The sequence below is a fragment of the Malaclemys terrapin genome, chromosome 1, assembly GCF_027887155.1.
Source record: "Malaclemys terrapin pileata isolate rMalTer1 chromosome 1, rMalTer1.hap1, whole genome shotgun sequence".
Lineage (NCBI taxonomy): Eukaryota > Metazoa > Chordata > Testudines > Emydidae > Malaclemys > Malaclemys terrapin.
In genome coordinates, this window is record NC_071505.1 from 156467882 (window position 1) to 156494045 (window position 26164).

Below are 26164 nucleotides of genomic sequence, written 5' to 3' on the forward strand. Positions count from 1 at the left end.
TTCTCCGTCTCTTATGGCATCCCATCTAATATTAGGCCCCATCTATGCATGAAGAACTGTGCAGGCCCAGGTTTTTAATGCAAGACCGACACCACAGAATGTAAGCTCTTCAGGACAGGAGAGGGTAGTTATATTTTTACATGTTCTGTCAAGTGTCCAACAGTGTTTTGGGTACTATAAAACAGGTACTATTAATTAATAGTAACCTGTGAATCTTGGAACAATCATAATCCACATTTCAAAGGTAAGTAGCATATGCATGCCTGATCATCCTTTAAAATCATTCAGTCCAGGCCCATGGATATGAAGAACCTAGATGACTGTGTGTGTATTGTGTAATTTGGGTCACAGCTATAAAAATACATTAACACTGCCTTGGGTTTCCCTTACCTGTAAGTGAATCACTGAGGTAAATCTTATATCTCAGGGAGTTACACAGTTGCACGCCTACAAACTTCTTGTACCAGGTCCTCTTGACATACTGTTTCCCTTTGCACTCTGAATAGGAGTTGGAATTGAATGGGACTTCAGTCCAGATGGCATCTTTTCCCACTGCAGGAGAAGAGGAAAGGGGAATTAATGATACTGCCATACAAAACTGGGTGTGACAAACACATTCAAATGATTAGAGAAGACCAGAAACCCAAATGCAACAGGATGCCACTTGGAACATATTAACAGCACCAGTCACCTGCATTTTGAAGGATATTTTATGGAGTTTGTAAGCAGCAAAATATAGGAGCAGTCTGTCCCAGTCCCTGGCAGGCTGCACAGCTGTGCCTTCTCGGGCTTGCACTGAGAGCACTCCCACAGGTGTCAGGCCCCTCTCCACATATCACCCACTCTCAGACCAGGATCTGGATTACAGCCTCCTATGTACCGACCAATTATAATTCAGCAAGTCCAGCTGGGATTGGTCCCTGCCAGGATTTCTCTTTTGGGGGCCTCTGACAGCATACTTTTTCAGTGATACAGAAAGAGCTTCTTCAAAACAAAGCGTCATTTATTTTGTCCAGAAGGTACACAGTGCTTAGAGAAGTGGATTTTAAAATAACCAAGACCTACAAGCATATCTCCTTACCTAAGCTTAACCCCTCCATCCACTGCTTAGTGTGGTCTGGGTTATTCACCATCTCTGAGTTGGGAGGAACAGCCTACATTGATTGCAGTCCTCTCTCTAGTCCCTGAATGTCTCAGACTGTCAGCCTTTTTGCTGACAAATCCTAGCCAAGCTCTCTCAGCTCACCCAATACCTGTGTCCCTTTTCTAGCATATTTAAGGGGTTAGGTCTCCTTTGACCTCAGGCTTAGTCTTAGGAAGAGAACAGTATCCTACCCTGGATGGAGCCAGCTAGGTAACTTCTCCCCATAATTGATGGCCCAGCAATTATTCTCTTAATTCTTTTGAAGCAGTGGATCCAAGAGGCTGTCTTATCTTTATCATTCCTGGGTTCTAGAACAACGTTTTTACGATATAACTCTACGCACTCAGGCAGGCAGCAATACAAAAAATGACCAAGGAAACTGAGTCATAAGAAATATTACAAACATGTTTCCAAGTTTTTCACACAGGGACCTGACTTTGGGGTTGGTTCTGACACTGGTGTAAATTTGGAATAACTCCACTGAAGTAAGGAACAGAGAGTCCTGTGGCACCTTTAAGACTAATAGAAGTATTGGAGCATAAGTTTTCGTGGGTGAATACCCACTTCGTCAGACACATGTGTCTGACAAAGTGGGTATTCACCCACGAAAGCTTATTCTCCAATACTTCTGTTAGTCTTAAAGGTGCCACAGGACTCTCCGTTGCTTTTTACAGATCCAGACTAACACGGCTACCCCTCTGATACTTGACTCCACTGAAGTAAACAGGTACTCCAGATTTAGGCTGCTGTAACTCAGATCAAAATCTGGCCCTTTTATGTACAACGTTCATTGCGATGTCAGGGAGACAAATATTTGTATGTGTATTGAGATACAGTTACAACTTATAAAAGTGGGTAACATACGGTAGTAGTGGGGGAATTATGATTCCACAGCTTTTCTAACAGAGAAGGTACAAATGAGGGCACCGTTAACTTGCAACAAACTACATGATAAACAAGATGAGATAGCCTACGCTGTGGAAAGGAAGAATATTTGCAAATTTTTAAAGGCAACTTCAGTACTAAATGCAAAACATAGGCCCTCAGGCTGAAAGGGGTCTCTTCTGCTCTTTTAGAGCCTGCCCCAACTCCCACAAAGTCAACAGGAGCGTTACCACTGGCTTCAGGAGGAACTGGGTCAAAGCCTTTCAAAGCTGACTATTTTTCATGGCATACATTTCAGCACGACAGACAAATAGCAGACGTTGACTTGCATTCTGTTAAGTTGCTTACTAAGTGAGAAATAGTGTATTCTTATTACAGAACTTTCTATTGATTTAACAACTGGGCTGAGAAAACACAAGCTGTCCATGGCTCATTTGTGTACATTGGTTCCAAGCCATCTTAGCTGCTGCAGGAATACCACATCACATTGATTGTGCTGTGCTCAGGTAAACATTTAGACTGGCAGGAATTCCTTACAAGTTACATAGATGGAAGAAGTGAAATCATGTGTGAATGCTGTTCTGTTCCATGGCATGTGTAGCTAGGACAGCACAACCACTCCTGTCATAAAGTAGTACGTTATCTTACTTCAGAAAAATGTTCTGATTAGAGCATGCTATGCATAAAGGGCTTACTTGAAATTGGCTCGCTCACTCTTGGGTCCGCTGGGGAGAAAAACAAACACTCAATCAGACATTGTAAAATAACCTCTCCTGATATTTCTACAGAAGCCCACTGGAAAGTGATTTTCTATGGCTGACAAACTATAAACTGTAAAATAGCAACAATTTTGGGAAGCTGAGTTCACTACATTTTTGTGTAAGTTAAAGAAATACACTGCTCATGTAACTAAACCTCTGCCCCAATATAACGCTGTCCTTGGGAGCCAAAAAATCTTACCGTGTTATAGGTGAAACCGCGTTATATCGAACTTGCTTGGATCCACTGAAGTGTGCAGCCCTGCCCCCCCGGAGCACTGCTTTACCGCATTAGATCCGAATTCGTGTTATATCGGGTTGCGTTATATCTGGGTAGAGGTGTATTTGGAATTACTGCATCACTGAGCTTTTAAAAATGTTATTAATGGGTCACTACCAGCCAAATTTGGATTTGTAAAAAAAAAAAAAAAGATTACAAAGCTTATCATCAATAAACATATTTCCATGGCATTTTAAAAATTTCAATGTAGACCATTTATTATTATTTTAAAGAATTCCTCTGTAGTGCTTGCTGCCCAAATGCTGCAGCTTTACATTAGTGCATGAGAATGAGAAATGGAGATGTGTGAAACCGACTAGTTTATTTCCATTGTCTTCACTGAGTGAAGGAAAAAAATAAACATCAGAAATCATGAAATTGCATTAAAATATAAATGGTTCTTTCAAGTTTAATAATCTAAGATACATTAGTAACATAAGAGCGTATTGATTTTTCTTAAAATATGTGGGACATATTCTGAATTCCTTACTCATTTTCCACTTACCTGTTACTCAGTCAAAACACCCATTAATTTCAGTGAGAAAGCACTGAAGGATTTGACTTAAAATGTAAAACCTGATAGTGTCCCTTTAAAGAGGCATGGTACACAGTAAGTGCCTACTAGTTCAGAGTACAATCAACAATAGGCAGCCGACTCTAAATATAAGAATAGCTCCTGCTTCTATTGCAGTCAATGGCTATTTTGTAATTGGCTTCTAGAGAAGCTGGATCTTGGATGGATAGTGCAATGCTGTACTGAGTGATTCTTTCTGCTCCCCATAGCCAAGTCAGGTGGGACTTTGTTTATTGTACCATTTTAAACACATGACAAAGCTGCAAATAGCACTCTAAATTGCAGATGCATTAGATAGATACATATTTTTGAGGGCCCTATACCAATCTGCTAAATGAGTAATCCTTAATTTTAAAGAATATATTTCCTATGCTCACATTGACTCCATTCCACTAAGCGTCAATCCAGTGGGTAAAACACTGGATTAGAACCCAGGACACCTCGATTCTATTCTCAGATCTGCCAGTGACCTGCTGGATGATTTTGGGCAAGTCACTTAACCTCTCCGTGCTTCTGTTTCTCTTCCTGCAACAAGTGTGTCTTGTTTATGTCGACTGTAACCTCATCAGCGCAGTGACTCACTCTCTCTCTCTAGATAGCTAGCTATTTACACACACGTACAGTGCCTACCACAAAGGGACTCTGATCTCAGTTAAGCCCCGAGGCACTATTGTGATATAAACAACAGTAATAAAATTAAAACAATCCTATATTGCAGACTGGGAAAAGCATGGGCAACAAAGCAAAATTGCAAAAGTGTGCTGTGTGTGTAAATTTGTTATGTATCACTGTGCGCAAAGGCCTGTCTGTTTGCAGAGCTATCTGATAGAGGGATACAAACAAACATGGATTTACTATAATAAAGCTTTGGATTTAAGATGCCATACTACCCATTAAAAAAAATCCCTGGATTCAGCGTAACCCTTTGTACACCTTCCATAGTTAAATCACAACTCTGTCTTGTGTCCATAAAGGAGTATGGGAATTTGTCATTTACATATGGAGAGACAGAGACACAGAGTGAGGTAAAGTGAAATGCCCACGGCCACCCAGCAGGTCAGTGGCAAAGCGGGAAGGAAATCCAGGTTTCCTGCGTCTGAATCCAGTGCCCAATACAGGCTACACTGCATCCATAATCAAAAACACTTAAGGGTCAAGTTTACCTTGTCTTTTTGGCTGAACGCATTGTCATGGTTTTCACTGATAAACTGATACATCTATTGAAGCTCTTACCTGATTCAGTAGAAAATGAGACTGGAGAGGTGCTTGGACCTGTACCATTAGTGTTGCCGCCTTTCACCTGGAATTCATAACTGGAGAATAAAATTAGAAACAAACACACACTGTATTCTTGATTGCCATGGGCAAGCAGACCACCCATGCAGACACCCTCTCTCATGCTACTGGCTTCCTGGACAAGCATAAAGTATCAAGTTTCTTACTCTGAAAACATTTAGACACGCTGCTCCTAAGAATGTAAGACCCCCTCTGTCTATGCATAGCAAGCTTGCATGCAGGTCCTTACTGTTTGTTTTAATGCTCCAGTGGTACCTTGTCCTGTTTTTAATGCTAGCAGGGGAGCAGTTTAGGTGATAGGGCCTGCTGCTGCAAGTAATGTATGTCTTTCAGGAGGTGGGGCTGGCACGTTCAGCCAACCGAAAGATCCAACTGGCTGAATGCACCTCAGTGCGATATATAGTCCTTTAATAACAACAATGCACCTCACTTAGGGATGTCTCTTTCTAATCCTTCTCCACTGCAATGTTTTATGGTGTAGTCCTAAACACCAATATTACCTGAACTCCCCCGCCTACCCTCCCGCCTGAGTGGGGTTGCTACCTCTGGGATGCAAAAGCCAGGACATGTGGGATGATCCTGAGCCCATAAAACTGGACAGCTGTCAGCATGTACTGAGCTCGGTTACCAATTTCCTAGGACAGCTACCTCAAAAAAGGGACAATCCTGGGGGAACCTGGACAGCTGGCAACTCTAGTTGGGACCAAGGCAGAATGCAGGAAAAGTAAAACAAAGTAGAAAAGCAAGAATAATCCCAGTCACACTGCGCTGTTGAGGTCCCTCCTCTGGCTTTGTTGCCCATGTGGCTTTGCAGAAAGTAAAGACCTGCTCCCATCCCCACAACTCAAATCCAGGAGGCTGAACAATTGCTGCTAGTTCCCTATTGTTACCACCTAGGGAGAGCCCTGCTTCTCATTCCAATTCTCCTTAATGGTGCTCAGAGCCCCTGCCATTTGTGGCCTTCCTTTTCTGCTGCTGTGCTGCGAGGAGAGGTGGCCAGAGCATTCCCATTTCCTTACAGCAGTAAGGCCTGTGGCTGCTGCTACCGGGTGCCAAGTGGCTCCTGTACACCCCATACACGGCTGAGCCAAACGTGGCCACTCCACTCAATCCTGTTTCCCAAATCCCCTCCTCTCCTACACTGATGTCTTTTCACGTGTGATGCACCCATGCTAATGGATGCACTCTGAGGTACTGAACTAGCAATATGGGTAAGACTATCTATGTCAGTGCACAATGTATTTTTCCCCCACCAACCACACAGCCAAGCACCGACCTAAAAACCACTCAGAATTGGCCTATTCTAAGATACCATCACCTGCCTACATTAACAATTATAGCACAACTATAACGTACACCCCCATGGTGATCTGCCTGCCTCAGAGCAATGGAAAATTGCATGCTTTGCTGATATTGCTGTACAAAGGCTCCCGTTCATGTTCTTCTCCCTTCTTTCTGTTCCAGTTTCAGGTTCTGTATCAGTTGCTTCCCTTGAACTGATGACTGTCAGCTTGTGCCTGTCATGCAAATATGAAAGCTACCTCACTCGCTGAGGCCTTTGAGACACATACAGCTCCTGTTGTTTTTTTTTTGGTTTGTTTTTTAAATGATTGTAAGGAATGTAGTTGAGAAGATACAGAGGTAATTTCCCCAAAGTCTCTACCATTCAAAATCCTTTGTGGTTCACTTTCCAGGAGCAACTTTCCAGGAGGTCTAGGCGGTGTGGGGAGTGTACAGAAAAACAAGAACTTATTCTTTTCCTCGTTATGATTATTTGTATTACAGTAGAGCCTAGAGGACTTATTCTGGGGTCACAGCAAGAAACTGCTGTGGAGGCTGTGAGAAACCTGACATAAATAAGTAGTAGGCAACTGAGTACATTTTAAATTAGCAATTAATGCAAAACAATGAACACATTTTAAAAACAATGAGCAGGCATTTAGGTTATTTTCTGTTTTGAATGTTATACTGGACAATTAAATATTCCTGTTGATTCACAAAGAATCCCTTATTAATCACAGGGGGTGCTTGGTGAATTTTTCACAGTGCTATGAAATGGAGCTGCAAGAGACTGCTTTCCACGCAGCAATTTTCCAAGAGATCAAATGATCAGAAGAGACAAAATTTAAAAACCATGCCACTATTCTCATGCGTTGGTGCCAAGACTTCATTTAAAAGTTCCCCACAAAGAGGCTGAATAGTTTAATACAAACTGTGGAATTTCCAACAGTTTCTTAGTCTGTGAAGACCTGAGCAGCATGTTGATTAACCTCGGTAGGTTCTTTATGGCCAAAGACCAAGGGACAGTCTCCCACAGCTACTTGGTAGGATAATTTTTATTTCAACCAAGTTTAATGCATAAAACTAACAATTGCCTCAATTTTTGTAAATCTTCACACAGTACAGAAATACCAGCAAGTGTTCTCATATAGGCAAATATTTTATAAATGAGGACTCTACATTTATAAGCGTAACCATGGGTTCATTATTTTTATTTTAAAAGCCTATCTAATCTAATTTAGAGATTTATTCTATGCTCACCACTGTATTCAAGCTGCTTTAAGGTCACTTTAAATAAGCCATATGATGTTTAAATGCAGAAAATCTACCTTTCTCTGGGCCATGTGGGGGGCTCTCTCTGGAGTTGTTGGTCCTTATCTTGTGCATGACCATGGCTAGGAGAGGGGTTGGAGGAAAAGTGTACAATAGATATGTATCCCATTGAGGAGAAAAGCAGTGCTGAGAGATTGGGATCCTGGTCCCACTCTGGAGCAGAAGTATGTGCATCTGGCATTCGGGTTTGTTGCAAAGAGGTTTATAGTTGGGAAGCCCCAGTGTCTGAATAGGTTCTGCAGTATTCTGCTGTTCATTTCACTCATGGTCCTGGGAAAATTTTCTGCTCAGTGCATCTGCTGTGGTGCTTTGGCATCCTGGTAGGTAGGAGGCTGAGATGTTGATGTTGCAGCGGATGCACCAATTCCATAGTCACATAGTTTCTGTGCACAGGGAGTGTGACTGTGCCCTTCCTTGGTGGTTTATGTAAAGCATACAAGCAGCATTGTCCGTCAGCACTTTTATAGCCTTGTCCTGATCATGGGTAGGAAGTGTAAGCATGCATTTCGGACTGCCTGTAGTTCCAGTAAGTTTATGCGTAACGTTAATTCCGATGGGACTAGTAACCTTGGATTATGTGGTTGTTCAGGTGTGCCCCCCAACCTAGCAATGAGGCATCCGTTTTATCACCAAGTGGGGAGGTCTGTGTAAAGAGAACTACCGTGCAAACATTGTCTCTCTGAATCCACCAATGTAGAGAATTTTTTACTTTGCTTGACATTGTAAGATGCTTGTTTATACTGTGTCTGTGCAGAATATTTTTTGTCCTGAGCCAGCCTTGCAGGCATCACACGTGCAGTCTGGTGTGCTTGATGACAAATGCCGTTGCTGACATATGGCCTAATAGTTGGAGGCATGTCCTGGCCGATGTTTGTGGGCTGGCTTGCGTTGTGGTGATTAGATTGACTAGAGTGGTAAACCTGTGCTGGAGCAGAAAGGCTGTGGCTTCCAGAGAGTCAAGCCCCGATGAACTCTGCACCAGTGGGACATTGATTTTTGTTTATCTGTAGACCCAGCTGTATGAAAAGAGCTACTGCCTTTTGAGTAGCTTCTAGGGCCTCATCTCATGTCAAAGCTTTGAGTAGGCAATTATCCAGCTAGGGGAACATTATGACCCCTTATCTGCATAGGTGAGCCACCACCACCGCGAGGACTACTTGTGGGGCCGCAGACAAGCCAAAAGGAAGTACTTTGTATTGGTAATGCTCTGTGCTGAGAACAGATCTGACAAACCTCCTGTGTGAAGGATGTATCGATATGTGGAAATATGCACCCTGGAGGTTGAGGGCCGAGAACCAGTCCCCTCATGCTAATGCTGAATTTATTGTTCTGGATGGTGTGGAGGCAAAACACAAGATGCTCCAAAAAGGATAAGGGAATGGAGAGGACCATGTCTCCACCCTCTAAACACTGGCCAGCAGAGCCTGTCAGCCATGCACAAGCTGCATGCAACAAAAGGCTGCTGCAGCAGCAGGCACACAGGCTCGGTATGCTTGGGAGTTCTAGGAGTCTTTCTGTCTCCGTGAGGCACAATAGCCCGGGGCAGGGTGGGTGTGCAGCTCTATACACATGCACCAGCACAAAGTGGTGATTTGGGGATTTTGTTGCCTACTTAACAAGCTGCATGATAGAAGAACAGTTTAGATATGCTGAAACCTTGTCTATATACACACACATGCACTGGGCCAAACTGGTGCAAACACTGATGTGGATCCTAATTACCTTTTAGGAGTGGCTTAAACCAGTGGTTCCACAACTTTTTGGGCTCAGGACCCATCTGTAAATGTTTATGGCTTGTCACAACCCAGTAAATAGTTTGGGGGTGGAGGTCCTAGGGTGGTTTCGATTGGATCCTGCCCCCTTGGTGGGGGTTGGGTCCTGGCCGGCACTCACCCCACAGTGGTGGCTCCTGCAGCTCCTGTGCTGTGGGGCTGGCTGGGCTTTGCTCTCAGCTCTGAGCTTTGCAACCTCTGGGCCTGCAGCGCTGCTCAGGTTTAGCCCCACCCCCATGACTGGACCAAATCTGCGTGAGTGGAGTTGTGACCTGGCTCATGGGGTCGCAGTGCCACTCTCTCAAATTTGGTCTACCTGGGCTCCCGTCATCATGACAGCTGGGCCCTCAGCGGTTGCAGTGCCTGGAGCAGGGAGGCGAGCCCAGCCAGCCCCGTGGGACAGGAACTACAGGAGCTGCCACGCGACCCTTTGAAACATTCTGGTGACCCAATTTTGGGTCCCGACTCAGAGGTTCAGAAACCCTGGCTTAAACTGAACTAAGAGTGTCCACTTAGCCTTTTGCACCTGTGTAAAACAATACCTGAAGTAAACTGGTACAATTCTGCATGTAGCCAAATCCCTTTGATTTATTCTTTTTAGATGAAAGGAAATGGCTACGTTGTGAGAGAATTAATTGGACAAAGTAAAGAATGGTTTAGTAATGTGCATCATCAATCCAAGTTTATAACTTAAAAGCTACAAAAGTCTTTCCCTTGATTTACAGTGCAGCAGCATGGTAATAACTGAAACCTATCCATATGTTTCATGAAAGGTTACATATAAATAAAATGCACCATTTTATATCCATTTTATTACTTGATGGGTCAAGTCCATGAAAATTCCCCCTTAGAGCCAAACCTCACATTTTTCACTAGTTATACAATACATCATGGTTTGCTATTTAAGCCAACTGTGCTGATCTATATTTTAGAAGATACTGCAGCATGAGATATTTTATTAATGGAATTATCAACCACACTGATCCCAAGTACACCAAAACATTCTATGTGGCCAGTTTTAGTTTATGCAATTGAGGTGATAAATATTTTATTTTATTCATATTTGATTTGTAGTACACTTTTTTTTTACATGTTGCCAACTTCGAGCAGACAAGATAAAATCATTTATATTTCAAATGGCAACAGAGCACTAGACAATTTTTTGACTAACAACTAATGCAGAAGCAGAAGTTTAACAAGAAGTTTAATTAACAAATTAATTATTTGGATTACAGTACCTCCTAGAGCCCCATATGTCCTAGGCACTGTAGAAACAGATATAAGCTCACAGCTACAAGGCTTAGAAGGATAGAATGCTCTGCTTCCCTCACAGGAGAAAGTGTAGCTTAGTTAATATAGTTTGTCATGCTGCATTATTTGGAGTTTGTGTTCTGATTTTCTGAAGGACAATAGTTTGTTACTGTAACTGTAGTTATGAATGGGCACATGAATTGCGCAAGCTATAACCCACAGAAAGTTAGTCACCGTGAATGGATGTATAGGGGACTCTGGTTGGGCTGGGAACTGAGGAGCTCAATAAATAGAGCTAAGGAGATCTATCTAGAATGCCTGATCCAGAAATTCCAAGCTCTGCATAGAGCTGACTCTGTGGAGTGGGACTAGGTTGAACAGTACAGCAACTGAGTAAGTGGAGAGGTCTTTCTGACCAGCTGCAGGATGGAGCAGAACCCGATGGTGTAGGCTTTATTAAACTAAAGCAGACAGGAGAGCTGCCCCAACACCCAGTTGACTACCAACGAGTCTATCTGGATTCACAAGTGAGGGTTTAGATGGGTACCAGTTGTTTTGTGAATAAGAGTTATGGGTGTCACCCAGCCATGTAATTAATACCTAGGACTTTGGGGTTGGCCGTACACCTGAAACATTGTTTGGGTTTTGTCACTTGTGGTTTTTTTTAGGTGAATATATGGTTATTGTGACCCAACAGTTACTACTGCGAATGACACTTGGCAGAATAGTTACACACATCGGAAGGGACCATCCCTGCCCTGACGCACTCAGTTTGAATATTAGGACCCATCAATTCTACAAGTTCCATAAATAACTAGAACAGAAGCTGAAGACTGTAAACATTTTAGAGGAAATCCAAATGTCTCTGTTTCGCAGGTCTTGTGACAGGCATTTTAAAAAAATATCTAGGAAAGAATCATCTCTGACTTCTCCTTCAGCTGGCTTCCAGCCAGGAGGCAATGCCAGTGACAGCAGCACAAGGACCAGCAGGCACCTTTGGGGCACAGGATAGTAACTACCTGATTGACAGCATATTGCACACTAGTAGGGAGAGGGAAAATGTTTGGCCAAGAATAAACCGTGGGAGAGAGGCATCAAACCATACTGTACTCTAAACCTAAAGAGCTCATATGGCATTTTCATAAATGTCTGCATAGCCACATGTCAGTTTTTAAGGTTGCAGGTAAAAGATCTCAAAAGTGACTACTCTGTGTATATAAATAAAATGGATGTAAAAATGATCAAGCGCTCTCTGCTACTTTATTGATTTCTACACAAGCGACAGGACAAAAAAAGCCAAAGGGATTAAGAGACTATGTAGGCCAAAGTTTAGCAAGATAAATAGGCAACCTATATAATGATTATCCCATACCTACATTTTAGCCAGTTTTGATGTTTATAAGAAGCTGTAGTCTATATACCATCTCATATATACTGCCAAAAACTCCTCAACTAACCAGTATAAACAGCAGCTTAAAGCAACCTTTGACTCCAGCCTCTGTCAGAATGTCATTCCATAGGCTCTGGAAAGAATAGGCCTCAGAAATCCATCCAAACCACAGAGAACAATAAAAGTACTTGTGCCGATTAAATTTCTATTTATTTAATTACTGTACAGGCTATTTTTTCCATAGGAAATTGCTATCCCACATGAAACTTTGGCAAGCAAAGGAAATTCTATCGTTTTCCAAATCATGCAAAAGGAGAAAAATGTAAGCTCATAGAACTGAAAAGGTGAAATTAAACAGAGCTTTTCAGTGTAGTAGTATCACTTGGACTGCCATCCCACCAGTGGCGGATTAGCTACTGGGCCAGCGGGGCCCCGGCCCCACTCCCCCACGGCAGCAGCTCTGGGCAGGTGGGGGAAGCCCTTGCGCCCTGACCCCGCTCCCCAGCAGGAGAGCCAGGAGGGACTGCAGGCGGAAGGGGCGGGGAGGGGCCCCCACTTACTCTGGCCCAGAGCCCCACAAAACTATAATCCGCCTCTGCATCCTACAATTTTCAAGCAGAAACGGAGTCCTATGAAGTCCTCTTATCATCTAGTGCTATGTGCCTTTTGTCTTTCACTTACAAGTATGCACACTTAATATGCAAATTAGATTGTCAGCAGAACTAAAATAATATACAAGGCCACTGCCTGCTTCCCACCTAGACCCACTGAGGCACAAGGCCCTTACATGCCACTCTTCCTCAGACGTATGGGCTGAGACAGAAAGAAAGACCATTTCCTGGGAGCCATAAGGCACTGCTACAGAGATTTTGCTATCTCTATGTTCACACAGACAGTCTGGCGGGGGAGAGAAATTGTTCCACTGCCTTCAAAGCTGTGGTATCCTAACATCAAGAGTGACATAGAGGGGAGGACTTTCTATTCTACACAGAGCCTTTCACTGCCCTCATCACTGTAGTACCTGAGCACCTTCCAACAATGTATTCTCCCAGAAGAAGAACTGTATGTACAACATAAGGTTTTGTACTGGTAGGGTTTTTTTGTTTGTTTTTTAATAAATTTAAATGTCATACTGCTCTGTGTTTAAATTAGAGAATGCAGGTTGAAGAAGTGTGCCTTGCACTCTGAGCGGAAGGTGGAGAGGTTTGTGATTGTCCTCAGCTCCTGTGGGAGTTTGTTCCAGTTTCCCAACCAGCCCCTGAGAAAGCTCTGTTTCCAGCACAGAACAATCTTCACCCTAACAGTAGAAATTTCCATTGCGTCTGAGAAGTGGAGTTGCTGACCATGGTTCCCGGCCTGTGGCTTTAGGTGATGTACTCTGTGGGTTGATGATGGCCACAGGAGCACTTGTCCAGGGCTGCTGCGTGGAGCAAGTAGAGAGGGTGTTGAATGGTAATGGAGGACAGGAGAGGAAAGGAAGGTTGGATAGTGAGGTGGTTGACTGGATAATTAAGGACATGCTGGAAGGGTTGGTAAGGAGCACTTTGCCCTAAAAAAACCTGTGGTTGGGGGAGTTCTGTGCATACTAGAGAATACATTTTGTAATAAGACTCATGCAAGTCAACTAACCCTTGTCTGCCTATTTCCCCATCTATTATTGTTGCTCTTGCTTGCGGAGTCATGTTGCCATGAGTGTGAGAGATCTGTGAGGCAGGGAATGTATTTTCCTATATGTTTGCCTACCACATTTGGGGCACTAGCGAAATGATAGCAGAAACAGACAACTATGAATTAAAAGCTATAATATCACTGAAAGCTTCTAGTGATGTAATAAATGATGCATCTGAGAATCATTTGCTAGTACCCTGAGGTAAAATTATAGCTTTAACTCAACATTTACCCTTTTTGTTTTATAATTGTATGCATATTCCAGCGAAAAAAGGCTTTTGAATAAAACCACCCATCATGTATTATAGTCTGATATATACTTTAGATATTTCACCTTTATTTTATAAGGAATTTTTATTGCCTTTCTTGTAGGTTTATATGCATCATGAAGTGTATCTGCTGGAACCATACTTTGCTACAGAACATGATCTAATCCAAAAGAGACCTGTGAAAATGCACCCAAAAAGGAGGAAAAGACAGTTTTGAAACACTGATACCTGCAACAAACATGCACAGAGATGGAATCCAAAAGGAATTTTTACACTGCTATGTGGTACAGAAATTACAGATTTTGTTTTAAAACAAAAACTTAATACAAATCTTTGCCAATAGGCTAGAGGGGTGACAGCCAAATTTAACTGCTACCCGAATTTCCCCTGAACCATTTGGCACATCTCTGATACTAATATGACAGCAATGCAATCATAACCTTTTACTTTAACTTAACTTTAACTTCTGCAAAGTTATATACTTTCTTACTGTTGCAAAGTTTCCTGGCCACTTTATTGTGTGCTCTGTGAATGTATATTACTTGCATTTATGGCTAGGCTAGTTAAGGTAACAATATGGGTATTCAAATCTCATTCTTCAGAGATTAAATATAATCACCTGAGGCAAATGAGAATAATTGTCCTTCCCAATGACAACATGGCTTAATTGGATAAGCATATTAATGGTGTTGGTGGGTTTATCTTCCTTTTAGGTGCTGGCTACTGCTAAAGGCAAGAGACTAGATGGACCACAGAGCTAATCTGGCATTAAAAAAAATCCCATATTTCATTGCAGCTGTACTATAGTACGTGGAGCAGCAGAGCATATGGTGTACACAAAGCTTCTTCGGTAACAAACGAGAAGAAGATCTCACAAGAGGTTAAAATAACGACAACATTTTTCAAGTACATTAGACATAAGAGGCCAGAAGGGCCTCTATGGGCTGGTAGGGGATGATTTATAGACAGAAGAGGTTGACATTTCTGAAAATAAATCCTTTGCCTCAGTGTTCACAAAGAAAGACTGGGGGGAGGGAGATGGGGGAAAACAGACTATACCTCTGCGCAGAGGAGGAAGGAAAACTACTAAAGGAAATCAGGATGTCACCATAATAGATGACTGAAAAATTAGACTGAAGACTGACAAAATCCTAGGGCAGATATGAACCACGTACAATTTTAAAGGAAATAGTAGAAAAGATAAGACAACCATTAGCAGAAAAATACTAAACATCTTTGGAAGCAGTGGACTGGAGACTAACTAATATTAATTACAGATGTTGTATGTGGGCTATAAAAGATCCAGGAAAAGAAAAAAGCAGCAAGACTGACTTTAGCTATGGGAAAGATGTTGCTGATGAACAACACTACCGCTGTAAAGCAAACACAATGGAGGAAAAGACAACTCATACTAAGGAAATTTCAATTTTCGAGCTTCCAAAGATTTATTAAAACAATGACAATGAGGAAAAATACTAAAAATTCTGAAAAAACCTTGACTGCATTCATTTAAAGGAAGTCCTAGAAAGAACAGATAAACAAAGAAGAGATTTGCATCTGAAGAAGTGGGTATTCGCCCACGAAAACTCATGCTCCTATATGTCTGTTAGTCTATAAGGTGCCACAGGACTCTTTGCTGCTTTTACAGATCTAGACTAACACGGCTACCCCTTTGATAAAGAAGAGATTGTACCAGATAGGACTATTAAGAAGCCACTGACATATTTTAGTCAATTTAATGACTGTTTGTGACATAGCATACTACAAAAGACTAAAAGCCTGGTTTTCACAAGAGCTGAGCACCCAAGATTCTAATGGGAACAACTCTGAAAAATCAGGCTCCAAATTACAAGTTGAACTGTGTGAACCAAGTCTCACTAGTAGAGAAAGACTGGCTGGAAATCACATTCTAACTGCTTTATTCAAAACAACCATTTTTGTGGTTTTGCTTCAAATACTTTGGTTGTTTTCCAAAAGGAACAAATGTTGACTTTTCAGGTAACAGCAAGAACTGTTTTTGCTATAAAAAAAAAAAAAAAAAAGGCAAGTTTCCATCTGGTGGAAAATGAGTACATTAATGCTATTGCTCATAGTGGTATTTTTCTCTGCTCAGAAGTGTTGGAAACTGTGACACTAGCACGTAAAATTAATTTCTCAGAGAAGCCACCACAAAAATTTTTAGCTTTCAAATGTGAAAAAGGGCAAAGTGAAGATTTATAAGATCCACCAGCCTAATCAGCATAGTAGTTATGGGGACTCAAATCCTGAGAATTTTGCCTGAGTAAGAAAGGAGTAGAAATTTAGTAAGACATCAGGATCTGGCCCAGAGCGAGCTCAAGTGGTTGAAAGAATGAGTTCAGATATTAAAATATAGAGGCACTTATGAGTGAAAGCACATTGGGATGGAAAAGGTTAGAGAAGAACTTGTGTGTGTGTGCGTGGAGGAGGGCTTTATGGAATATGATCTGAATCGAAACATCCATGTTTGGAAACTCTACAGTTGATTTTGTAGATGCGTGTCTCAGAAAAAGGTGGATTAAGATGAGTATGATAAGAGAGTTGCTGTGAAATGAGAGGGAGACAGAGTCATGAGTGCAATACAAAGTGCAGAATAATTAATAATCATGTTTATGTAACTATTACATAGACTACTCTACTGTAGGAGCACATGGGCAGAAAAGAAACTGATGCTATGAGAGAAAGTCTTCTGGGAAGCCCCAATCTATAAAATGGGTAGATTTACCTAGCTTGCCAGGGAGACTTAATTGTTTCGTAGGTGCTTTGAAATCCATAGATGAAAACAGCTATGGAAAGGCAAAGCATTTATAAGAATAAGCAGAATATTAGATCTGTAGTCAACACGTATTGTTTTAAATGAGGGAGTCAGGCACCTAGCTAATTACTCCTTAGTGCTAATAACATGTAGTAGTTTTGAGAAATCACAACCCACCAAACACTGCATATTATGATTTGTACTTTCAGATTATTTGCACTTTTGCCAGTCTTTTAAGATACGTTATTTTTCCCTTATGCTGAAATTCTCCAAACATTATTTCTGACAGTTCTCCAGGTGCAGAGGCCAAGGCACTAATCATTTAGCGAAAAGTTTTTTAAATGACCAGTGACAAGTGCCAATTGTCAGGCATGTGTGACTATTAGAAAATGGAACAGACACAACACGTCTGTGTCTTGAGCAAACACGTGGCATTTCTGGGCGATCCAACAAAATGGAATAATATAAGAACATCAGCACATTTCATGCAGGCTGCTGAGCAGCTGACAGTGCCATGCATTTATTTAAAGGGTGTACCTTTTACGCAGTAAAACAGGTTTCAAACAGAACATTATGCTCTCATTTCATTGAGTCTGGATGCCTTGGAGTAGACTGAATTCACACCAAACCAAAAGGTTGAGGTACAGATTACAAGGCAAGCAAGTTTGGACTGAAGTCCTTGCACCAATCATTGGATGAATTAAGTAATTATAAACTCCTCGGTTATGAACTAAGTTACTGTAAATATTTTGTTTCCGAAGTTTATATTGCCAGGCATGTCTAGAGGAGAAAATAGCCAGCAGTGGCATTATTCCTATGAGTCAAAGCAAACAGATGCTTTATAACACGATCTTCAAGGCTTCAGCCTCTCTACGAAAGGCCCTGTGTACATTACAAGGGAGAGCATGCTAGCAACCATTAGGTTTAAACATGCTAGTCTGCAAGGTACCCCAACCAATGAGGACAGGTTTTTGTTTCTTTTAAGAACCATCCAAATCAAATCACGCTGTACATTAAGATCCCACCTTACACCTAAACTGCTCACCTGAAGGAAGTCCGTATCATGGCTTTATGGTACAGTTACAATACAATTCTTCAAAAAAAACCCTTCCCAGTGTGCAATGGTCAGTGAAACCATGTTGCAACCGTGTTCAAATATAGTTGTCAGAGTGGATGGACTATAAATGTTTTATTTTAGCTCCTTCCAACAGAAAAAAAAATGGATAGGATTCCTTTAGCAGTCCATTATCATGATTCCTTAACTGACCAGATTTTTGGTTCAGTGACACAAAGCAATTCCTCAGCTTCTGTCCCTCTCTACCCAGACAAAGCCTGCTGCAATGTACAGAGTTCTTCGACCTTGGTGACTTGAGGAATGAGAGATTAGGAGTTGACCAGCCCTGCATCATGACCACCAAGATGGTCCCAAAATATGATTTTATAGGTGACCTAGAGGGGAAATTTCAGTGCAATGCAAGGAGATTGTTACAACACACATTTCTAAGGCACTCCTCACTACAGTACCATGCAACAATATTGCTCCACCAGTATTAATGAAGTCACAAGGCTAAATCCTTGCTCACTATGATGAAAACATACTCTTTGGTGATCCATGAATTTTAGCAGATGAGCTTAAAAACCTAAAACACCTTCCTAGAGAATTTTAGTGCTCACAAACAGGGTGAATTTGGCATCTCAGGGGTCAAACTGTTCAATTTCATACATGGAATGGAAAAGGCAGAACAGCGGCACCACAAGCTTCCACACATTGCTAGAAAGGCTAAAAAAGCAGAAGGCATTCTGTTCATGCTAACAAACTTATTGTCTTCTCACATTCCCATTTCTGTGCATCATTGCCTGCGATTCTCTGTGCATGAAATATCCTTCACATCTCAGTTCACCAGACTACTACTCTCCTTCCCTTCAGATCCCTCTTCAACGCTCACTTCTTCCACAATGCCCACAAGAAGTGAACAACTCTCCCCACAAAAAATTATTAGAAATTACTCTTCCTGTTGGACTTCCTAGTGAATTTATTATTATTTATTTATGTGCATTACACTAACACTTAAGAGGTTCCAACCCAGAATGGGGCCCTATTGTGCTAGGTATGCTAGCACCTAATAGGAGACAGTCTCTGCCCTAAAGAGTTTACACAACCTAAACAGAAAAGATAGACAAGAGTGGGAGGGGAAACAAAGGCACAGAGAAATGAAAAGTCCCATAACAGGTCAATGGCAGAGCTAGTAATAGAACCTAGGTCACCCAGCTCCCAGTCCAGTGCCTTTTTCTTTTTCTTCTTCTTCAAGACTGTAAGTATTTTGGAGCAAGGGCTGCCTTCATGTTGTATTTTGTACAGCCCTAGGCACTTGACAAATACCAATAATGTTATGCTGTATACTTTCCTAGAGGAAAATATGAATATTAATGGTATGTTTTTCCTGTTCAATCACAGCAGACATACTGAAGGTCACCATTTGAAGGAACAAGAAAACTGCTTTATTACTAAGGTACTATTTAATAGCCAGTGACATGCAGGACTAAATGGCTGCTGTTGGGTCTGTAATTCTGATCTAATCCTACTACTGACATAAATTATCATGACTAAAATGGTTGTAAAGGATCTCAGATGGAAGCAGTTTGGTTATGTGAGCTGCAAGAATGATAGAAAAATCTTCACTTAATTCGTTACAGGTGGGAGTCTGAGTTGCCTTATGTATGCTGACAAATATAATAGTTTTGTATTAGCATTTACCATGGGAAAAAACTGACTCTCAGCTTCTGGCAGAGAGTTATAGCTTCATAGATTCTAGGGCTGGAAGGGACCTACTCTTAAATATCTCCAGAGATGGAGATTCCACAACCTCCCTAGGCAATTTATTCCAGTGTTTAACCATCCTGACAGTTAGGAACTTTTTCCTAATGTCCAACCTAGACCTCCCTTGCTGCAGTTTCAGCCCATAGCCTCTAAGGATAGAACAAGAAGTAAAGATGAACCAGTTTTCTCCCTCCTCCTTTTAGATACCTGAAAACTGCTATCATGTCCCCTCTCAGTCTTCTCTTTTTCAAACTAAACAAACCCAATTCTTTCAGCCTTCCTTCATAGGTCATGTTCTCTAGACCTTTAATCATTCTTGTTGCTCTTCTCTGGACCCTCTCCAATTTCTCCACATCTTTCTTGAAATGTGGCACCCAGAACTGGACACAATACTCCAGTTGAGGCCTAACCAGCGCAGAGTAGAGCGGAAGAATGACTTCTCGTGTCTTGCTCACAACACATCGGTTAATGCATCCCAGAATCATGTTTTTTGTTTTTTTTTGCAACAGCATCACACTGTTGACTCATATTTAGCTTGTGGTCCACTATAACCCCTAGATCCCTTTCTGCCGTACTCCTTCCTAGACAGTCTCTTCCCATTCTGTATGTATGAAACTGATTGTTCCTTCCTAAGTGGAGCACTTTACATTTGTCTTTATTAAACTGCATCCTGTTTATCTCAGACCATTTCTCCAATTTGTCCAGATCATTTTGAATTATGACCCTATCCTCCAAAGCAGTTGTAATCCCTCCCAGTTTGGTATCAAACTTACTACAGTACACCTCTACCCCGATATAACGTGACCCGATATAACACGAATTTGGATATAACACGGTAAAGCAGTGCTCCGGGGGGGGGCGGGGCTGCACACTCCGGTGGATCAAAGCAAGTTCGATATAACGCAGTAAGATTTTTTTGGCTCCCGAGGACAGTGTTATATCGGGGTAGAGGTGTACTTGTACTGTGACTGCAATGAAAACACATTCTCTCTTTTACCCTTTACATAGTGTAGACCAGGCCTTAGAAGCTACCACTGTAAATCAATCTAAGTTATGTTAGTTAAGTTACGTAAGCAAAGTAACTTAAGTCAACATATCTTAGATCGACTTACAGTGGTGTTCACACTATGCTATGTCGACAGGAAACACTCTCCCTGCAACATAGCTTCCGCCTCTCTTTGAGGTGGATTACAGATGTTGATGGGAGAGTGCTCTCCCATCAATTTAGCGTGTCTTTACCAGCCTGGAGCACCCTCTTACACCCCAAACTCCCCATCCCCACCCCAGAACCCGCACCCCCAGCCAGAGCCCTCACCGCCACCCCACATCCCCGCCCCAGCCCAGAGCCCCCTCCCGCATCCTGAACTCCTCATTTCTGGGCCCACTCCAGAGTCCATACCCCAACCCCAATTTTGTGAGCATTCATGGTCCACTCTACAATTTCTATTCCCAGATGTGGCCCTCAGGCCAAAAAGTTTGCCCACTCCTGCTCTAGATTCTCGAAACCTGAATTCTATAGGATGGTTAAAAATATGGAAATGTTAGCACATTATTAAAGTCCAATACTCATGTTTCTACAAAATATAGTAATTTTTTTCCCTATTAAATTCTACAGGATTTTTTTTTCCATAAGAGGCAGTAGACCTTTAAAAATTCAACTGTGGATCTTTTTGCCAGGTCACTGAATATGTCACCTTTGCACTATACCCAGCTCGTGGAGTCTGGACCATCTGCAACATCCTTGGCATGAGATTACTTTCTCTGTTAATTATATTTTAAAAAAATCTGCTTCCCATCAGAATTAGAACAAACTCACTTTGTTCTTATATCTGTATCTTTTTCTTAAACTGAGATATTACTGACAGTCTAAATTAGCTGGATGAATTTGAGAAGTTCTCTTACTGCATTACCTTTTGTTAGGTTCTAGATTTTCCACTATACAGTGGGTTTGCTTTGTAGTTATTGTGATCGTCTGCGTTCCATTAGATGTTCCATTTACAGTTGATAAAACCACATAGTCTGAAAAGTTAAAAGAAACAGAAATGTTCCCTTTAATAAAAGGAATACAATTCCTCTATATTTTTCATTCCTCTTTTTTCTTGTCTGATTTCCTCCTTTGTGTGAATTTCCCATGTTATCATCTTATAGGTCATAATGGTATCCCATATGAACTATTCCTTGTTTATAACCTGAGCCTATTAAAAAAGATGGTTACTCACCTTCTTGTAATTATTGTTCTTCAAGACGTGTTGTTCATGTCCATTCCAATTAGGTGCATGCGCACTGTGTGCACGGTCGTCGTAAACTTTTACCCTTAGCAGCTCCCATCGGGTTGACCAGGGAGCCCCCTGGAGTGGCACACTGTTGGTGCTCAATATATGACCCTGCCAACCCAACCCCACTTTGGTTCCTTCTTGCCGGCTACTCTGACAGTGGAGAAGGAGGGTGGGTATTGGAATGAAGGTGAACAACACATCTCGAAGAACAACAGTTACAAGAAGGTGAGTAACCATCTTTTCTTCTTCGAGTGATTGTTCACATTGATTCTAATTAGGTGACTCCCAACCTCTCCCACAGAGGTGGGGTTGGAGTTAAAGAGTCACTGACTGGAGCACTACTATACCGAGAGCTGCATCGTCTATAGCATGCTGTGTGATGGCATAGTGGGTGGCAAAGGGATGCACCAAGGACCAGGTCACCGCTCTGCAGATCTCTTGGATGGGCACCTGGGCCAGGTGGAAGAGGCCTGGGCTCTTCTCGAGTTATAGCCGGGGCTGGGGCCTTGGTGAGGTCATAGCAGGTACGGATACAGTCCGTAATCCAGGAAGAGATGTGCTGTGAGGAGACCGGAAGTCCCTTCATCCAGTCCGCCACTACTACAAACAGCTGGTTTGACTTTCTGAAAGGCTTTGTGTGCTCAATGTAGAACACTAGCGCCCTCCCGCATCTAATGAGTGAAGCCTCTGCTCCTGTGCGTTGGCATATGGCTTGGGGTAGAAAAATGTCTGGCTGAGGTGGAATTGGGATACAACCTTGGGCAGGAAAGCTGGGTGCGGCCTGAGCTGTACCTTATCCTTGTGGAAGACCGTGTGTGTGGGGGTCGGAGATTAGTGCTTTTAGTTATGACACCCTCCTGGCCGATGTGATGGCAACCAGAAAGGCTACCTTCCACGAGAGATACAAAAGGGAACATGTAGTGAGCAGCTCGACTGGGGCTCCCATCAGCCTAGCTAGGACCAGATTGAGGTCCCAAGTTGGTACCGGTGGGCAAGACTGAGGGTATAGCCATTCCATGCCCTTAATGAAACGGCCCACCAGAGGATTGGCAAAGACTGAACACCCTAACTCTCCAGGGTGGAATGCTGAGATCGCCACGAAGTGCACCCTGATGAATGATCCAACCAGGCCTAACTGCTTTAGGTGTAGTAGATAGTCCAGGATGAATGGTATAGATGCCTGACGTGGAGATACTCGACTGCGATTACACCAGCACGAGAACCGTTTCCATTTGGCCAGGTAGGTGGCCCTGGTGGAAGGTTTCCTGCTATCAAGGAGTACCTCCCTCACCGATTCTGTGCACTGGAGCGCCCTTGTGTTTAATCATGAAGCTTCTAGGCCGTGAGATGGAGGGACTGGAGGTCTGGGTGAAGCAGTCGGCCATGGTCCTGTGTAATCAGATCGGGAAGGAGCAGCAGGGCTATGGGGGTGCTCACTGACAGCTCCAGAAGTGTTGTGTACCAATGTTAGCGTGGCCACGCTGGAGCGAGCAGAATTACCTTTGCCTTGTCCCTGTGGATATTGAGGAGAACCTTGTGGACAAGTGGTATCAGAGGAAAGGCATACAGTAGATGGTTCCCCCAGTGCCTTATGAACGCATCCAAGACTGATCCCGGGCTGTGTTTTTGGAAGGAGCAAAATGCTGGACACTTTCCGTTGCTCCTGGTGGCACCTTTGGAAGATGTCCGTCCGGATGGACCACTCATGACTGCAGAACAACCTGCTGAGGTGGTCCGCAAGCTTGTTGCGTGCACCCAAGAGATAGGACACCTCCAGGTGAATGGAGAGGGCTATACAAAACTCCCACAGATGAAGAGCCTCCTGACAGAAAGGGGAGGAGCAGGCTCCACCCTGCTTGTTTATGTAAAACATGGCGGTGGTGTTGTTGGTCAGCCCGCCACGCACTGACCTTGCAATATGATATGGAAGGTCTGGCAGGCTGGTCTCACCGCGCTGAGTTCCTTCATATTGATGTGGAGCAGGATCTCGGCCTGCGATCACATGCCCTGAGTCTGTAGGTCTCCTAGGTGTGCCCCTCAACCAAGGTCTGACATGTTCGTTACTAAGGTCATGGATGGTTGAGGGGTAGTGAATAGGACTCCTTCGCAGACCATGCGAGGGTCCAACCACCATCCTAGCGTATCTAGGACTTGTGACGGTACTGTTACTACTGAGTCTAGACTGTCTCAACCCAGGTGATAACCTGAAGTGAGCCACGCCTGGCATGCCTCATGACATAGCTGCGTGTCCCAAGAGGCTGAGGCATGTCGTCGCGGTGGTGGAGGCGTATTGTCTGAGCATCTGAATGATGCGTGACAGTGTTTGGAATCTGGGCTCTGGCAGGATGGCTCTTGCCTGAACACGGTCTAGCACTGCCTCAATGAATTCTATTTGGAGGTGGAGGGGAGGGGGTGACAATGTCGATTTGTCTCTGGAAGGTCTGTCTGAATAACTGGACCTGGACTGGACTCCACCTGCTCCCTGGAGCGCCCTCGCAGAAGCCAGTTGTCTAAGTAGGGGTACACTTGCACCTGTCTCTTTCGAAGAAAAGCGGCGACCACTGACATACACTTGGTGAACACCCTGGGGGCTGTTGATAACCCGAATGGGAGCACCGTGAACGGATAATGTATGTGGTTGACAATGAACCTCAGGAAATGTCTTTGGGCCAGCCAAATGGCTATATGAAAGTATGCATCTTTCATGTCGAGGGCAGCGTACCAGTCCCCCGGATCCAGAGAAGGAATAATTGTGCTCAGGGAGACTATGCAGAACTTCAACTTCACCATGAACTGATTGAGTCCTTGCAGGTCCAGGATGGGTCTGAGACCCCCCTTTGGCTCTGGAGATTAGGAAGTATCGGGAGTAGAATCCTTGTCTCTCAGCTCCTGGGGAACCTTCTCCACCGCTCCCATGGCGAGGAGTGCCTGCACCTCCTGGATAAGTTGTTGCTCATGAGAGGGGTCCCTGAAGAGGGACAAGGAAGGGGGGTAGGAGGGAGGGGAGGAGCAGAATTGGAGAGAAAATCCCACTTCGACTGTATGAAGAACCCAGCGGTCCAACATTATTTGGGACCACGCATGGTAGAAGTGGGATAGACGGTTCAAAAAACGGGGGGAAGGATCCATAATTGTGACTGGTACGCTGTCCTTGGGCATCTCTCCAAAACCCTTGCTTGGGTCCCAACAATGGATTGGTTGGGCCCTGCCCTTGGCCTGTGGGAGGGTTGGAAGGCCTATGCCTGGAATTCCTGCCCCTACGGTGGTATGTATCCTGCCTCGGGTGGGGTTGGTATTGCTTCTGCTGCTGCACTGGCTGAGGCTTGAAGGGCTTTCTCTGGGTAGCAGGTGTGTGCATCCCCAGAGATTTCATCATTGCCCTGGAATACTTAAGGCTGTAAAGTCTTGCATCTGTCTGGTCCGTAAACAGCCCTGCACCCTCAAAGGGAAGGACCTGCCGGGTCTGCTGAACTTTCGGTGGGAGCCCGGACACTTGGAGCCAAACTGTTCTCCTCATGACCACCCCCGAGGTGATGGTACGTGCAGTGAAGTCGGTCGAGTTGAGCAAGGCCTGCAGAGATGTCCTGGGCAACTGCTTCCCCTCCTCAACCAGAGCCGAGAACTCAGCTTTTGACTCAGTGGGGAGTAACTCCTTATATTTTGACGTAGAGACCCAGGAGTTAAAATTATACCTGCTGAGGATAGCTTGCTGGTTAGCTAGTCTCAGCTGTAGGCCCCTGCAGCATAAACTTTCCTGCCAAAGAAGTCCATCCATTTGGCCTCTTTGGTCTTGGGAGCTGATGCCTGTTGTTCCTGACGCTCCTTCTCATTCACCATAGAGACTACCAGGAAGCAAGGGCATGGGTGGGAGAACAAGAATCCATAGCCCTTAGAGGGAACAAAATATTTTCTTTCCGCAACCCTGGCGGTGGGTAGAATGGAGGCTGGAGTCTTCCATAGAGCATTATAATTGTTGCCAATAGTCTTAATTACTGGCAACGCCACTCTGGAAGGACCCTCCGGAGTAAGAATGTCCACCACCGGGTCCTCTGACTCAATGACTTCCTCCGCCTGCAGGCCCATATTATGGGCGATGCGGTGGAGTAGGTCCTCGTGGGCCCTGTGGTCAATGGGTGGAGGACCTGAAGCTGACGCCCCGGCCACCGTCTCATCAGGCGAAGACGAAGAGGAGGCCAGTGGTGGCACAGGGTCGTCATGGACCTCCATGTGCTCAGGTTGGTCCTGGGTAGCACTGGTGTCAAGTGGTGCAAGGTGGTCCAATGGGACCTGGGATGTGGGTGGATCTGGGGCCGTTTCCGTTGTGTCCTCTGTAGCATGTGGGGGTGGTCTGGATAATGCCGCCTCCATAGTACGAGAGGTGGTTCTGTCTGCAGGTG

At 43.6% G+C, this 26164-nt stretch overlaps 1 protein-coding gene across 25 annotated transcripts in view; it reads right to left on the reverse strand.

Annotated features, from left to right (window-relative positions):
• ABI3BP (ABI family member 3 binding protein) overlaps positions 1-26164 on the reverse strand; it is a 295082-nt gene that overhangs the window by 10468 nt on the left and 258450 nt on the right. For all 25 annotated transcript variants that reach the window (XM_054044959.1, XM_054045001.1, XM_054045113.1 and 22 more), the window contains 4 exons: positions 21402-21510; positions 4875-4954; positions 2725-2754; positions 391-552 (listed from right to left, as the gene is read on the reverse strand). In XM_054044959.1, the coding sequence (XP_053900934.1) occupies positions 391-552; positions 2725-2754; positions 4875-4954; positions 21402-21510 (381 nt within the window). The remainder of the gene's footprint in view (positions 1-390; positions 553-2724; positions 2755-4874; positions 4955-21401; positions 21511-26164) is intronic.